General features: G+C 58.0%; 2 protein-coding genes across 5 annotated transcripts; both read right to left on the bottom strand.

Moving 5' to 3' along the window:
* Nucleotides 1-1,987: 1,987 nt before the first annotated feature.
* Nucleotides 1,988-7,390, bottom strand: CDC20 (cell division cycle 20). The gene is made up of 11 exons (XM_042030460.1): nt 7,291-7,390; nt 6,719-6,915; nt 6,008-6,153; nt 5,271-5,367; nt 4,606-4,734; nt 4,048-4,244; nt 3,619-3,713; nt 3,052-3,283; nt 2,833-2,958; nt 2,544-2,661; nt 1,988-2,250 (listed from the first exon to the last, which is right to left on the bottom strand). The coding sequence occupies exons 1-11, from the start codon at nt 7,335-7,337 to the stop codon at nt 2,072-2,074; spliced, it is 1,563 nt and encodes a 520-aa protein (XP_041886394.1). The 5' UTR covers nt 7,338-7,390; the 3' UTR covers nt 1,988-2,071.
* A 410-nt stretch (nt 7,391-7,800) lies between these two features.
* Nucleotides 7,801-15,288, bottom strand: MPL (MPL proto-oncogene, thrombopoietin receptor). 4 transcript variants are annotated; one of them, XM_042030440.1, is made up of 12 exons: nt 11,142-11,229; nt 10,920-11,051; nt 10,655-10,830; nt 10,187-10,431; nt 9,955-10,111; nt 9,665-9,794; nt 9,221-9,393; nt 8,975-9,117; nt 8,668-8,827; nt 8,407-8,494; nt 8,199-8,286; nt 7,801-8,113 (listed from the first exon to the last, which is right to left on the bottom strand). In XM_042030440.1, exons 2-12 carry the CDS (start codon nt 11,027-11,029, stop codon nt 7,904-7,906), a joined length of 1,680 nt encoding a protein of 559 aa, XP_041886374.1. In that variant the 5' UTR covers nt 11,030-11,051; nt 11,142-11,229; the 3' UTR covers nt 7,801-7,903. The 4 variants fall into 4 exon arrangements, with proteins under 4 accessions (XP_041886374.1, XP_041886372.1, XP_041886373.1 ...); XM_042030438.1 differs by lacking the exon at nt 10,920-11,051 and adding an exon at nt 13,391-15,288 and having other exon boundaries at nt 7,805-8,113; nt 11,142-11,274; XM_042030439.1 differs by lacking the exon at nt 10,920-11,051 and adding an exon at nt 13,391-15,288 and having other exon boundaries at nt 7,805-8,113; nt 11,142-11,256.
* Between the last annotated feature and the right edge of the window lie 72 nt (nt 15,289-15,360).

The following is a 15,360-nucleotide window of genomic DNA, read 5'->3' as shown; positions in this document are numbered from 1 at the left end:
TCAAAATAGTAACAATGCTTTAAACTACTTATGCTTGGTATTTTAGAATGGGCTGTTCCCTGCATGTGCTCTGCTCTCCCTTCCTCCAATTGTTCCTGTTAGCTGTGTTCTATGGGCTGGCCATGGCATTTGGTAATTAATATGCTGTCATGCTGTGAACTGAATTCACACCTTATAGGGCTGTGTTTACTGGGCCTGCTGGATCAGTGCCAATTTCCTTCTTCTGCTCCTCCTCACTCCAGGACTGTAGGGACCAGTATGGGGCCAAAGACCCTGCAACATCATTACCCTCTAGTCATGCTCAGAGGACCTTCAAGGGCTATGTAATGCCCAACTTATGGGGGTGGGATATGTGCTAAGGAGAAAGAGCCTGTCAGAGAAAGCTGAGCTGCTCTTATATGGGAGTGAAAAAGTTACAGCAACTTTGAGGCATATAAAGCCCTCCTTCCAGGTCAGGGACCAGGGGAAGGCTTAATCAGCTGTGGGCCTACAGGGCAAGCCTGTGTTAACTCCCAGCACCTAAGTTCAGGGATGTGGGGCCGGGCTCCTACAACAGCAGCACAGCTCTGGAGAAGAGCCCAACCTTGCATCTGGGTTCCTGTCTGCTTCCCCATTAGATACAGCTGCTGCCCTAGGATTTGTGTGTGAAGAGGGAGAGCTCCTTCCTTGGACCTCCTGTGATCTTTCCCAAGTGGCCAAATGGGGATGCACCAGCAGCTGGGAAGGTGCTGGGCTCAGCTGCTGTTTTTTGAGACTGTGCCCCCCAAATCAGCTGTGTGTGGTTGCACCCTCACTGGTCTTGGCACAGCACAAGTTGGTGCTTCCACTGGTCACCTCTGAAGGTTCCAGCTGGTTTAAAGCTCAGGAGGCAGAGCTGGTGCTAGGTACAGTGTGGTACTGTGCAGAGGGGAAGGTGAAAACAGTTAATAATCCACCCTCAGCTAATCACTGAGGGCTGATGGGAGGTACAGGCTTTGTGGAGCTGCTTTGGCCAAGGTGCTAATCAGCTGTGCAGTGTCCCCAGCAGCCCCTGGCAATGCTGGTGCAGCAGCTGAAGGACAGGCTTGATGGGTCTGGTGCAGCCCCACAACCTCAGACACTGTGGCTCCACTATGCAGAGCAGCATGGCTGAGCTGGCTCTTGCTCATGTCAGGTAAGGCCACAAATATGTTCCATGCAACTTGCTCCAGCACAATTCAGCCTGGAAAAAAGGCATTTTTCCAAGTGTAGGGGAGTCAAGCTCTAACAAACGTCAGCTGAGCCCTGGTGCCCCCTTCCCTGCATGAAGCCTCAGCTAGGCACCAGGGCTTCCTGTCAGCAGGAGGGGAAGACACATCAGAGTTGTTGGAAGAATATGTGACTAAGGGCTGAGCACAGGGTTGGTGGTGCTTTGCATGGCTCTTGCATGACATTGGGACTGGCTGTGGCAGTGTAAACTAACCTTTTGTTTAGCATCAGGCTTTATGCCAGTGCCAGCCCCTTTCTGGCCTTCGGGGTAATGACAGCTGTTGCTGTATGTTTCCCCTCCTCCTTTTCTTTTCCAATAACAATTCAGTACTAAGCTCACTGCAAAAGTAGCTGTTCTACTCCAGCACCCTAAGCCGGCACTGCTGGCTGCCTGGAGCTGAACAAGACAAACTGAAGGGTGCCTGCAGAGCCACAGTAAGACGATGTGGTCATGAGACAGAACACAAGAGAAACTGGGGCCACAGACACTATACTTTCAGTTGAGCCTGTGGTGGAGCTGCTGTGCTTGTAGTCAGCATCTAGAGGGGGCAGGTGACATACCTAGTGTAGCTGGGACAGAAACAGAACTGCAGCCCTTGCACAGCATCCTGCTGCTAGGCTGTGCTAGGCTCAGGCTGCCTGTAAACTGGCCCTAAAGAACAAAGGCTCCAGCCCTTGCCCAGTTCCCCAACCTCAAGGATGAGGGACTTGGGTCTGGGAGCAAGGGCTTTTTCTTCCTTCAGATTCCATTAAGAAAAAGTCAAGTTAAGCAGTTTATTAACATTTAAAATACTGTACAGTGTGTAAACCGCCTATCCCCCCTCCCCACAACAACCCAGTACTCTCAGCGGATGCTCTGGTGAATGATGCTGCTTTTGGCACTGTTTGCCTTCTCTTTCTCCTTCTTCTTTATGGGGTCCATCTCAAAACAGCGCCAGAGCCTCAGTGTTTCATCAGCAGCTGCCGAGGCCACTGTTGTACCATCAGGGCTCATGGTCAAGTTCAAGATTCTGGCAGTATGACCTGAGGATGAGGAGGGTGCAGTCAGGGCTGAGCTGATCGGCACATGGCACATTTACTTCTGTATGCTCCCACGAGCCATGCCAGCTTGCATAGCTGGTCCCCCCACTGGCTGTGGCAGCATGAATTCAGACCCAAGCATACATTCAGAACAATGGTGTTTCTTCCACAGCCCACGGGCATGCCGTGCTCCTAGCACCAGGCCCCCTGTATCAGTGATGCTGCAGGCTCCAACAAAGGATTGCAGCTGCCTTCAACCTCTAACAGCCCCCCTGCCCCAGGCCCTGTCCACCTACCTTGCAGCTCTGCGACCTTGGTCATTGTTGGATACTTCCATAGAACCAGCTGATTCTGTGCAAAGCCATGGCCTGAAACAAACTCCTTGTAGTTTGTTGACCACAGGATGGAACAGACCTGAGAAGAGGCCGTAACACAGGTAAGACAAGCTGCTTATGTTGCTGCTCACCACTCAGAGGTGAGCATGGTCCCTCTCCTTTCCCATGCCTCTGGGCCGGAGGAACCGGCAGCTCTGTGTAGGTGTGCTGCCAGAAGGTGTTTGTCTCCAAGCAGATATTCATGTCTCACCTGGGAATGGGCATCAACAGTACTGAGGCAGGCGCCAGAACACACGTTCCAGATGCGGATATGTCTGTCACTAGTGCCACCTCCGGTGGCTAGAACGTTCATCTGCCAGGGGCACCACGCCACAGCCTGAGAGAAGAGTTCAGTTTAAGACATGCAAGAGGCAACCTGCACCCAGCCAGTGCTGCACATCTGCCTTGCCCATGGCAGCCCTGTGCTCACCTTGACAGCACCCTGGTGCTGAGTGAAGGTCTGTACAGGAGCAAAGTCTCCGCCACCCCCTTGGGTGCATGGCCAGACATTCACCAGATTGTCATTGCCACCACTGGCCAGGTATCTGCCATCTAGAGACCATTTGAGTCCGCACACTTCCTGTGTGTGGCCAGCAAGGGTGGCCACATGATGCTCAGCTACTCGGACATCATGGTGATGGATATGGCCAGTCCGTGCCCCACTGCAGAGAAAAGAAAAGGTTTGCAGGGTCAGGCTGACATGTTTTCACCCAAATCCATTTTTTGTTGTTGCAAGACTACTGTACCTGCCACTGCATTTCAACCAGTGTTACCAGCAACACTGGTCTGTTGGTGTGAATGAAACAGGCACACAAGCTCTTTACAACTTCAGCACAAAGTGCAATACAGATGAGAGACCTTCTCCTCACAGTGCCAACCCAAGCCAGGACAGAAACTTCTCCCTGCCATCCCTAACCCACACCATGCATAGCTTGAGGTATAGGAATTCGTAACTGGCAACTACCCTCGACCCACTCATCTCCACCCACTGCTTTACCTGGAGAGGATGTAGCTGTTCCAGCTGAGGGTTCCTACACGGGCACAGTGGCTGGTCATGTTTCGGAGACGTTTCTGCTGCTGAATGTCCCATAGCTAGAGAAGCAAAGCAATAAGTTCTCCAGAGGAAATCCAATCCTGTTTCTATGCCCTAGGGATCTCAATGCACAGGCTCTGGCATTCAGCCATATGGGAGCAGAGAAAATTTGTATCTCATGACTATTTTGCAGAAGGTAACACCCCTTATCAGAAAACCCCCAAACCAAACCCTGTCTTGCATGCTGCACTTGTCTGCAGACAGTTCCACCCCACACCAGGCAAGACAAGTCAGGTGCATGGTATCCTTCCCCTGCTAGCCAATCTTTTGTCCTCAGGCCCCACAGTTCTGTCAATCCCTAGACAACACTTCTAGTTTTAGTCCTGCATTCACCTGGACCTCAGCACTACTTGTGCCAACAGCAAGGTAGTTTCCTTCTTTAATCCATGACACAGAGGAAATGTAAACATCTGGATGCTCCATCTGCAGTAGCTGGATAATCTCCCCAGAAGCATGATTCCACAGATAAACAGAGTTGTCCAGAGCCACTGCCAGGAAGTTCTGGGAGCTCCAGTCAATGAGATTCAGATCTACAATTTGAAAGAACAATGTAGGTCACACAATGCTTACTTAGAGAGCCCTGCCCTTCACCCATACTGATGCAGCAGGTGTGTGTGTGTGTGTACACGTGCATGCACACACGTACAAGTAAGGGGTAGCCTTCTGGGTGTCACTATGCCCAGCTCGTGGGGTCAGGTACCCTGCTCCAAGTCACCTATGCAGTGCCTTAGACCACTGTTCCTGTAAGGCTACACAGGAGCACTCTGGAAGTGGTCTGTGCTAGCCTGGGTGCATAAAATAATACAAACAGCCCAGTTACACTGTCCCAGGAACAGCCCTCTGGTGCAGAATGTTCTGGATGCCCAGCACTCAACACTGCAGCCTACTTACAGTAGTCATTGCGGATCTCTGGTGCATCCAAGATCCGGTCTGGCATCGAGGGAATGTATCTGCTATTCTTCCTGCTGGATCCAGGCGTCATTTTCTGGCTGTAGAGTACTTTCAGATTATTCTGATAGCCTGTGTGCAGAGGAACAGGTTTGTTGACCTGAGTTAGTTTCCTCCCAGCTCAGTGTTGCTCACCCAACTAGGAATCCCTTGGAGTGAAAATAAAGTCCTAAGAGATACACTCACAGGAGTGCAAGTGTACTACTAACATTACTGACAGGCTGAACTGCAGAACCAGGGTGAGCTACAATTTCCTCGTTCATGGAAACAAGTTTAACAAACACTTGGGTTTTTGTATCCCATTATGTTTAGTTACAGTTAAGCTAGAAAGTGCACAGCAGAGAGTTTGAATCTCTTACAGACCTCGTGAAGGCTTGCCACCTGCAGTACACGTGAGCAACTCACAGTCATTGCACCTTTCCTAAATAAATTCACTGTAACTGTTATGCCCTCCCTCAACCTCAGGAGCCCTAAGAAAGGAGACTCCAGTATGTATAGCTCTCAGAAGCCAGTTGACCTCTCCTGTGACCACACACAGGACCTCTGTTGCTGTTCCGCTGACCAGATCTCCCCCGCTGATTCAGCTCACACAGACCCTGTTATCATACCTTCTGGAGCATTCTGTGGTTTTCCACTGAGGCGGAGGATCTTCGCCTCTTCTACATCAAAACCATTCAGATTCACTGCCCAGGCTTTCTGTTGCTCCTACAGAGACAAATCACCCAGACTTGTGTTTCAAGTGCAATGCATTTGAAACACAACCGCCACACTGCAGTTAAAACAGACACCTAAGCCCCCTTCTCTTAGAATCAGGAGGTGTACAACTGTGCTGCAAGGGTCAGCCACAGACAGGCAGGTCAAAGCAGTTTTTCCTCAGACTTTCACCCATTGTCCTGCTCACATTTTCACACAGTGGCAAATTCAGTGTCGTTGCCAGTGGGAAAAGCCACAGCCACAAGTGACCAAATGCTTCATAAACAGATTTCAGAACACAGTGTCAAACATTCCAGAATCGTTCCCTGTGTAGACATTGTCCTAGAATAGCTGCCACCAGCAGTTTCACTTTGCATATGCCCACAGCTTTGTGTTTTTGTTGCCTGCTGTATTTTAGAGCTTCATTAGTCAAAAGCTAAATTTTGGTACCAGAAGCAGCATAGGCTAGAGTGCATGGCAGTCTCTACAGCTTCAATCTCATCCCAGGCTCCTGAAGCCCAGAGCTGGAAGTAGTGATGGCAGGGGCTTGTCAGTCCCATGTGTCTATAGTTTACTTCTCTGTAAAGGGACAGGAAGGATTAGGTGTTTGGTAGTGGTTGTTGAAGTAATTTTAACTTAGCAATATGCTCACCTTCTTGGTAGGTGATTCCTCAGCAGGGTCATTCTCTTTGGTTAGGAGGAAATTTGCCATCTCCATTTGCAAGGTGCTGCGGTTGGGAATGTAGCGATCCCCCCCAGCCTTTGTGGGGGTGTTTTGAATTTTAGATCCAGATTTACCTGCATTCACATATGAAAATATTGTCTTACATCTATTTAACAGCCTGTATTAGAGCTTTCATGAGAGCAAAGCCAGCACTCTTCCACATCACACCCACCAGACAAGTTGTAGACAAGTAGGACTCTGAGATCTCATGCTGCCCAGTCACAACTAACTTATATTTCCCCCCCTGCCCCCAAGCTCTGGTTAGGGACTGTCAGGAGACAACTCCTTGGGTCTAGAGCAATAATTCCAGAGTCCACAGATAAGGGGAGGATACAAAAACACTGTTGTAGCATGTAAAGCTGTCAGCTGACAGTCCTGCCCACACTTGTCCCAGCATGCAGCTGTGCCAGCAAGGGTCACCTGGGGGATTAGCAGTTCGCCAGCCCCAGTGCTCAGAGCTCTGCCCTCCTCATGCTGGGGAGGAGGTGGGTGATTGCCAGGAGCACAGCCCACCTCCTCCTCCCTAACCAGCAAGCCAGTGGGGCAGCGTGGCAGGGAGCCCAGAGCCTCATGGCTACAGACGAGCAGCCTGGGCAAGACTCTCGCACCCAGCCTCTGCCGCTGGTGGCCGGTGCTCACCGGGTGTCTTGGACGGCGTCTTGCTGGAGCTGTGGGAGCGATTGGCCGGCTTCATGGGTGACACGCCGACGGGGCTGGGCCCGGGGCCGCTCTCCTTGGCCTTGCGCTGCCATCGCGCAGGCGGCGCGTTCGGGATCGGCGTGTCCAGCTTCAGCAGCCCATGCAGGTCCGCCTCGAACAGGAACTGCGCCATGGTCCTGCGGGCGGGGGGCGTCAGCCGGGCCCACCGGGGACACCGGCCGGGCTGCAGCCTGCTCCGACAGGCCCCGCGGGCCTCCCCACCACCGGACCTTCTTCCAAGCCCTGAGGCCGCTCCTCGGGGTGCTCCCCACCACCGGACACCCCCCACTCTCCCCAACCGCTCCTCGGCGCGCTTTCCATCAGCCGACACCCCCTCCCTCCGCCTGTCGGGGGCCCTTTCCATCAGCCGACACCTCCTCCAGCCACAACTCGGGATTCTCTTCGCCAGCGGGCATTCTCCCTTCCCCTCGTCCGCTTCACCACAGCCTCCCCTGCTCGAAACTGCGCCTCAAGGCACCTTCCCGGCCGCCCCGGCCCCAGCTCGCTCTCACCTCCGCCGCGCCGCCGCCGCTCGCCCGCCCCGCCTGCGCCGCAGCATTTTAAAGGGCGCGCGGACGGGGCCCCGGTTGGCCGCTTCAAACCCAACGGCCGCGCGCTGCCAGGCGACGGCCGCGCGACGCAACGCGATTGGCTGAGCCGCGGGGCGGGGCGGGGCGACGGCGGGTGCACTTGGGGGCGGGATTGGGGCGGGGCGGTCCGGGAGCAGCGGAGGGGCGGTCCCGGGCTGGGCGGGGCGGTCCGGGACCAGGGGCGGGGCGGCCCGGGAGCAGCGGCGGGGCGGTCCTGGGCTGGGCGGGGCGGTCCGGGACCAGGGGCGGGGCGGTCCGGGAGCAGCGGCGGGGCGGTCCGGGAGCAGCGGAGGGGCGGTCCCGGGCTCGGCGGGGCGGTCCGGGAGCAGCGGAGGGGCGGTCCGGGAGCAGGGGCGGGGCGATCCCGGGTCAGGGACGGGGCGGTCCGGGAGCAGGGGCGGGGCGGTCCAGGAGCAGGGGCGGGGCGATCCCGGGTCAGGGACGGGGCGGTCCGGGAGCAGGGGCGGGGCGGTCCCGGGTCAGGGACGGGCCGGCGAAGGAGGGACCAGGCGGGTGTTTGAGTGGGGATGCGCGTTTATGGTGGGGCGGGGGCGGGGGCCGTCGCGGGTCCCCGCGGCTCCCAGTCGCTCATGAGCAGGTAGGACTGGTTGGCGATGTCGGTGCTGGACAGGCGGCCCCCAGCGTGCTCCGGCGGCGGGCCCGCCTCGCCCCGCGGACCGGGCAGCACCTCCAGCAGGCAGGGCAGGACGGCCTCCTCCGGCGGCTGCTTGTCCAAGGCGCTGGCCTGGGGGGACACGGAGTGGACGCGGTGGGGGCTGCCCTTCCAGCTGCCCCGGGGGGAGCTGAGCCGCCCTGCCCCAGCCCCTCACCTGGCCGTGCTTGCTGCTCTCCTGGAGGAAGTTGCCCAGAGCACGGTGCAGGTCAGGAACGGGCGGCCAGAGTTTCTGCTTCACGTTGCTGGTTACGGGGGAAGGGGCATCGAAGGTAACCCCAGACTTGGGGTGCCCTGATGCCCCCGGGCAAGGTGCCCAGGCTTGGTGCTGGGCCTCCCCGCCTGCCCCCGGCACAGCCCTTTACCTGTAGAGGGAGGGGAAGGTGCACCGCAGCCCCAGGAGCATTGCTAAGAAGAGCAGCGGCACCACCGTAACACTGGGGATGAGCCAGCCTGTATCGGAGGAGGAACGCTGGAATTGTAGCCCTTCCCAGACCCACCAACGCCGAGCCCTTTACAGCCCTGCCACCATCTGCCCGGTGCTCCCCATTTCCAGACTCTCCGTCTCCTGCTGTCAGCCGTGTGGCTCTTCTGGCCACAGCCTCCACCCCTGCCCCGTCCCTTACCTGCATCACCCATGGCATCAACCACAACAAGTTTGGACCAGGCGCTCCAGCTGCCCTGGTACCACGGCCCGCCGGGCCGGGCCCGCACCTGGGCGTGGTAGCGGGTGCCTGGCCGTAGGTCCAGGACTTCTCTCCTAGCTGCTCGTGGAACCTGCAGGACCTGCGGGGCAGAGCCGAGCTGGAGGCATGGCTGCTGTGAGGTGGCCGAGGAGCCAAGGGGAGGGTCTGGCTTGCCTGCCCCCATGCCTGGCATGTGTCAGCAGCAGAGGCGGGCAGGGCTGCGTGGGGTGTCCTGGCCAGGCCTTACCTTCCAGTCATGGCTGTTCTCCATGGCATAGCGGACCTGGTAGTCCAACTCCTCTGCCAGCACCTCCAGGGGTGGCAGCCATTGCAGGCTCAGCTGGCCCTGTGACACTGTTGCCTGCACAAGCTGTGGGGCATCTGTGAGCACTGTTGGTGTTGGGGACAGGCATGTGTCACTCCTGTGAAATGGGACGTGGGACACCATGTCCCCTGTGAGCCAGGCAAGGACTGTGGTGGCACTGGGACTCACCAGCCTGGTGCAGCCAGAAGGGCTCCTTGAAGTAGCTGAGTGTGGGCAGCATGTGGGTCCGAGTGACGTTCACCAGGACGGAGATGGCACTGCCAGCCCTGGGCTGGAAGGTGCAGGCGTGGGTGGCCTCTGTCCCCCTGCTCACCTCCTCGCACTGTTGCCATGCATCTTCCCTGTGGGAGAAGTGGGGAGCCAGTCAGTCCCACCAAAGCATTCCCACAGCCAGCATTCCTCCTGCACTTGCCCAGGAAAGCTACTGCTGCCTGAAGTCGGAGGTACAGTGTGCCCAGGGAGGGGTGGTGAGGAGGTATGAGGTTGGTGGTGGTAGGGCAGGACAGAACAGGGCATGGGCAGGTGGCCCAGTGTGGGATATTGGGACACAGCAGGACCAGTGGTCCCTGGGATGTGCCTGCCTGAGTGCCATATGGCTGCCATGCCCCTTACCTTGTGCCAGCCCCACTTGGAGGTGGCCGGTAGAAGAGCTGGTGGGAGCTGTGGGGCTCTGCAGGGTCCCAGCTCCATTCGCAGTGCACGTGCCGCAGGTCAGGAGTACTGCAGCACAGCCCGATGTCTCCTGGGCAGGCAAGAGCCAGGGAAGGAAGGGAGCTGCTTCCCCTTGGTTCCCCAAAACTTGGGTGTTGCACCTCGCCTACAACAGGACCCCACCCTCTGCAGCCCCAGGGTGCCTCCCTGCGGTTCCTGCCAGCACCCCTGCAGAGGGGATGGCTGCTCACCGGAGGAGTGGGGTGTCTCTGCAGCCACTGCCTGTGACCATGGCCCCCAGATGCCATCGAGGGACGTGCCGTCGGGCTTGCTGCGCACCTGGATGTGGTACCTCATCCCTGGCAGCAGGCCCTGGAGGACCACCCAGGTGTTGGCTTGGACCAGCCTCTGTAGAGAGGAGCCAGGCTGAGGAGCAACTGTGGCCCACAAACCCCCCTGCCCATCCCTGACCGCTCTATGTACCTGCCCCACTCCTGGGGAGGCTGCCCCGGCCCTTGGTATGTGGGTGCTGACAGTTAACTGGATGGAGGGGTCACTGGGATTCAGTGTGGTGCTGCAGGGCATCCCTGAGGAGCTGGCAGGGCAGCACTGCACCTCATAGAGGAAGAAGTTCGGGAAGTCAGCGAGTGGTGGCTGCCACGACACGCAGAGCTGCCCCGCAGCCCCAGCCCAGCGGGCCGTGATGTTTGCTGGGGGGGCAATGAGACCTGCAGGGAACATGCCAGGGTGTTTGCCCTCCTGTGGCAGCCCCGGTCTGGGCAATGCCTGGTCCTGCTGGGGGACGCCTGGAGGTGCCCCCCAAGGCTGCCTCTGTGCCCAGCATGCAGGGCTCAGGGTGTTGCTGGCCCCCGTGGCAGGCAGGGGGTCAGGGGACCCAGGTCTGGGGACTGTCCTGTTGTCACAAGGTATTGTCCAGTCAGAGGGACTCACCCACTGCATCCACGCTGAGCTCCCGCCAATACTTGGTCTGGTTTGTGGTGGCATCCAGCACGCGGAGGTGGAGCTGGGTGAAGAGCCGCACGTCCTGGCTGGGGAAGACGCAGGCATGTCGCTTCCCACCAGCCCCGTGGTACCACGTAGAGACCACACACGCTGTGGGCATACCCCTGAGGAATGGAGAGCAGGGTCTTGCAGCACCTCACGCCTGCCTCGGGCCAAGCTTGAGGAGAGGGGATGTGGGGCAAAGCACCGAGACCTCGGTGTCACCATCTCCTTTCCTGTGCCACCATCCACTGCAGGGCGCCATCCCCATGGGACTGAGGGACAGCCAAGGCCCCAGCTGTGTAGCTCCCATGGGCTCTCCATCTCCCCTTGCAGCTAGGAGCTACTGGGATGGCACAGATTGCTGTGACACCCCGACCCTGCTGCTCTCTGTGCAGCAAGGGGGAGGTTGGGCTGTGTCCCCACCATCTCCTACCTGCTGTACCAGTAGTAGAAGTGGCACATCCCAGTTGTTGTCTCCTCCTTCTCGTCCCAGAAGCAGGTGAGGTCCTCAAAGGAGCGGGAGAAACAGAGGATGTCCTCGGACACACCTGCTAGCAGTGCAGCATCTGGGAAGAGTGTGGGCATGAAGGAGCCCCTGGGCACAAACCCGTCCCCATCCCACCTGCTTCCTCCCGCCCCATGCCCGCTGGCATCCGGGACAGCCTGAGCATGGCCAGGGCACAGGTGCTCCCCACCAACTTGGCACACTGGGGAGGGACACGGCACAAATGCTGGCTGCTGGCTTGCACTGGGGCCCTGCCTGGTGCAGGGCTCCCCTCGGCCGCACCACGCCCCCCTCCTCAGTACACGAGGTCCTTGAGGACAAACAAACATCCTGAAATAGCCCTGCGGTCGGGGGGGTGCTCAGGGCCCAGCGATCAGGGGGAAGCACCCCTGCCCTGCTTCATGCCGGAAGGTGTGCGGAAGTGAGATAAGGAGGAGCAGCACCCCAGGGAAAGGGAAAGGGTCTGGGGGCTGGTGTGGGGCCATGTGGTCCTGAACGGGGGGGTGGCCCAAACCCCTGCCCAGGGACTGTCCTGGGGGCCTGTGGGTTTCTCTGCCCCCTTCAGAAAACCATGCTCCTTGTCATTGCATGGACAAACTGGAGAATCACACCCTGCAGGATCTCCATGCAAAGCGCTGGTGGCTCTGCTGACACATGGGTGTCTGCCCCTGTTGTCATGGAAGAGGGGACAGCCCCAAGATGCAGATGTGTGATGCACAGGGGTGGTCTTGCTGCCCCCAGGATTGCTTCAGCACTCCCTTCTCCCCCACTCCCTCTGCCCTGGGACCCGCTCCAGCCCTCTTCCTCTTGTTCTTCCTACTGGCATTTGCTGCCTTCCCCAGGGGTTGCCCCCAGCTTTGGGACCCCACAAGCCCGCTGCCAATGTCTACTCCATTTGCTGAGTGTATCCATTCTCTGCTACACACCCACTGCGCTGCCAGCTGAGCCCACCCTTGGTAAAGAATGGGCACAGTTCCCAAATGTCCTTGCCACCTTCTCAGTATCCTTCTTCTTGCCCTGTCTCTTCTCTTGCCTGGATCTCCCTAACCCTGTGTTTCCTTCTTCCCCCCCCACTGTCCCATCTCCCCCACTGCCCCCGCACCCGTCCTTTCCTTTTTGCCCCCCATTACCCCACCCCAGGCCTCATGCAGGCTCCATGACCTCACCCAGCTCCAAGCACCAGGAGATGAAGGGGCCAGGTCCCAGCAGCTCGGTGGCCAGGGGCCCATGGCATTGGTGGGAGGCCACCCTGGTTCTGTAGGCTACCAGAGCATCTTTGCTGAGCACAGGCCATTTCTTAGGAAGGGCAGATGCCCAGCTCGGCAGCCCACAGCAGCCATGCTTGGGCAGTGCTGCCAAGCCAGTGGAGGGCTCAGGGCACAACGATTTTGCAGAGGCAATGGGCAGAAAGAAGATGAGCCCAACCCTGACCCTCTCCCTCCTTCCGAGTCCCACTGCCCCTATGGGGGCGACTCAAAATCTGCTCCCGAGCCTGTCCTAGCCAGAGACCTGGAGTAGGGCTGGAGACACAAGCAGGAGATCAACAGGCTTTTATTCAGTTAATGCTTTTTATGGTGTTACAGAAAGTTCTAAAGGGGCTAAAGAGGCTCTCAAAGAATGCATGGAGAAGCCTGAAATGAGACAGATGGGGAGTGGCTCTGGCAGGTGCAGTGAGCCAGACTGAGGCCAGCTATCAGCTAAGATGAGGGTGCCCAGCAGCACAGTAACATCATGGCAAGGCTGGCATAGGAGCACTGGGGTCAGCCTGGAAGTGCCACTGCATTGCCCGTGGTGCAGAGCTGTGCCATCAGATGTTAACTTAACTCTCACTCAAACCCTCATCAAGTCATCCGAGAACTTCTGATGAGTGGAGAGCCCTTCTGCTACCTGAGCGGGACTGGGAGCACCAGGCTGCCATCCCCAGGGACCACCTACAGGCTGCCAAGCTCTGCTTGCAGAGAGCATGGATGTTCCTTCACTCCTAACATCACAGGGTGTCCTGCAAGTGAGAAGACCACTCCATCGCTCACCCTGAACACCCCCTGCACACCCTCCTGGAATGTCCCCTTCCCAATCCTGTAGATTTTGGCTGCTGTGAAGTGCTCGCTGCTCACACCTGGCATTCTAGCTCCTCCCTGGCCCATCCTTTGGGGGAGAAAATAGCCCCAAGGACCTACCTTGGGATGTCACTGGCTCAGGGGCTGGTGGTGGGCTTTGGAGGCTGAGCAGGATGGCAGGGAGCAGTGAGAGCTGCCAGACCTGGCACAGGCAGGCTGCCATCCTGCAACCTGTGTGCCAGGGCCACACATGCTGCACTTGGTCCTTGCCAGTGTCCTGGGAGCAGCTGCGGCTCCTCCGGGCGATACCTTTATCTGGGAAGTGGTGGCTGTGCAGCTCAGGAAGCCTGGCTGGGGGCTCCCCCCTCCCCACCACCAGCACTTCCCTGTGCCTGAAACCACTATGCCACAACCCTTCTGCTGCTGGCCGCAGCGCCAAGAGAGACTGCTCCTATCAGATACAGAGCATGTCCTGCCCTTGTGGCTACTGGCATGCTGGGAGGATGGGGTAGGAAGAAAAACAACCCCCAAGAAACCAGGGAGGCCCCTGTGTGGGGCAGGACAGGCTGTTTGGGCTGCTGTCACATGGGAGCATGGGATATGGGACAGCTAATCTGTCTCCCTTGTGTCCTGTGCCGCCTGGCACTGGCATACTCCAGGTCTGCTCTGCCAGCGGCACCGTCTCTGTGGCTGTGCTGGGAGCAGAGCTGCAGGCACAGGGGGCACTGGCAGAGCCCACAGAGGTGCTGGTGCTGGTGGTGCAGGAGCAGAGCCACCACAGTGAGGTCCCACAGTCATGCTCAACCTCATGCCAGTCCACTACCTCCGCTTGGTACCAGTGGCTGGAGGGTCTTCCACCCTGCCAGGGCACAAGACTGTTGTGCAGCCCCGGGGGGCACCAGCCAGGGCACAAGGAGTCACTTGCACATGTGTCCACAGTGCACCAAGGCCAGCAGCTGGGGACAGCACCAGGGGCACTCAGGGGAGACAGGAGCAGCCAGCCCCAACTTGCCACAGACAAATGTTAAAAAAAGCAGAAAGACCTAGGTGTGAGTAGGACTGGTGACACTGCCCCAGACACAATTCCCAGCTAGGAGCAGAGGAGGTGCAGAGGCAGTGGCACATGTCAGGCTGTTTGTGAGGGCCAGTGCCCATCACTGGTTCACTGGGGACCTCAGGGATGGGGCAGAGAGGCTGCTCACTAACAGCTGCAGTTGTCACCAAAGAGCACTGGAGGCCAGAATGGAAAATCAGAATGGTATTGACTGGGTTCAGAGACCTTCAGGAGATAAAAGACTCTTGCCCAGAAGGACAATGCCAATGCCCCTGTCTCCAGCTGGGATACCAGGCTCTGCAGGAGCTGCTCTTGCTTCTCGTGGGACTGCAGAAGATGGATGGACAGGCAGCTGGATGGCATGTCCAGGGCTGAGCAAGCTGAAGCCAGCAGAGGTGAAGCCCCCCGCTGTCAGGGTAACAAACAGCAGCAGTGCAGGTGAGGGACCGAAGCCTGGGACAGGAGCTGCTGCAGGAGGGTCAGCTCAGAGCCCAGGCAACCCTCGAGGGACGGGCAAGTGAGGGTCACCCCGGCAGCACATGTTTTAGCAGGCTGGTCAAACACAGCCATCACTTTGCCAGATGTGGGAAGTTACTTGATGGCTTGGCACAGTGCTGGGAGGTGCCAGCTGGCCAGGATGGGAAGGGTGTGGAGTTGCACAGCTCCACAGGACCCAGCTGGGGGAGCGGGGCCATCCCTTTGAAGAGCAAGCAACAGAATGGAAGCTGCAGGAACAATTTTCAAGCATGCAAGAGGCAGCTATGCAAAAGACGGACATAGTCTGTTCTCCATATCCCTTTGGGGACAGGACCAAGTCTTAAATTGTTTCTGTGGGAAAAGATCCCAACTGGATCCTAAGAAAACCCATCTCCATGGCACGATGAGACCCGGGACTTGTCTGGGAATGCTGGGAGGCTCCTGGGGATTATCAGAGGACCCCAATGGGAACAGTATTCCAAGGAGTGCCCACCACAGCAGCAGATCACTGGGCCCCCACATCCTGTTCCCCAGTGCTGTCAGTGGGGCAGAGCTGGGT

This window comes from Corvus kubaryi, unplaced genomic scaffold, assembly GCF_017639235.1.
Source record: "Corvus kubaryi isolate FWS band 111438036 unplaced genomic scaffold, C.kubaryi_AGA036_p1.0 37334, whole genome shotgun sequence".
Taxonomy (NCBI): domain Eukaryota; kingdom Metazoa; phylum Chordata; class Aves; order Passeriformes; family Corvidae; genus Corvus; species Corvus kubaryi.
The sequence above is the reverse complement of the archived record's forward strand: the minus strand, read 5'-3'. Positions and strand labels throughout refer to the sequence as shown.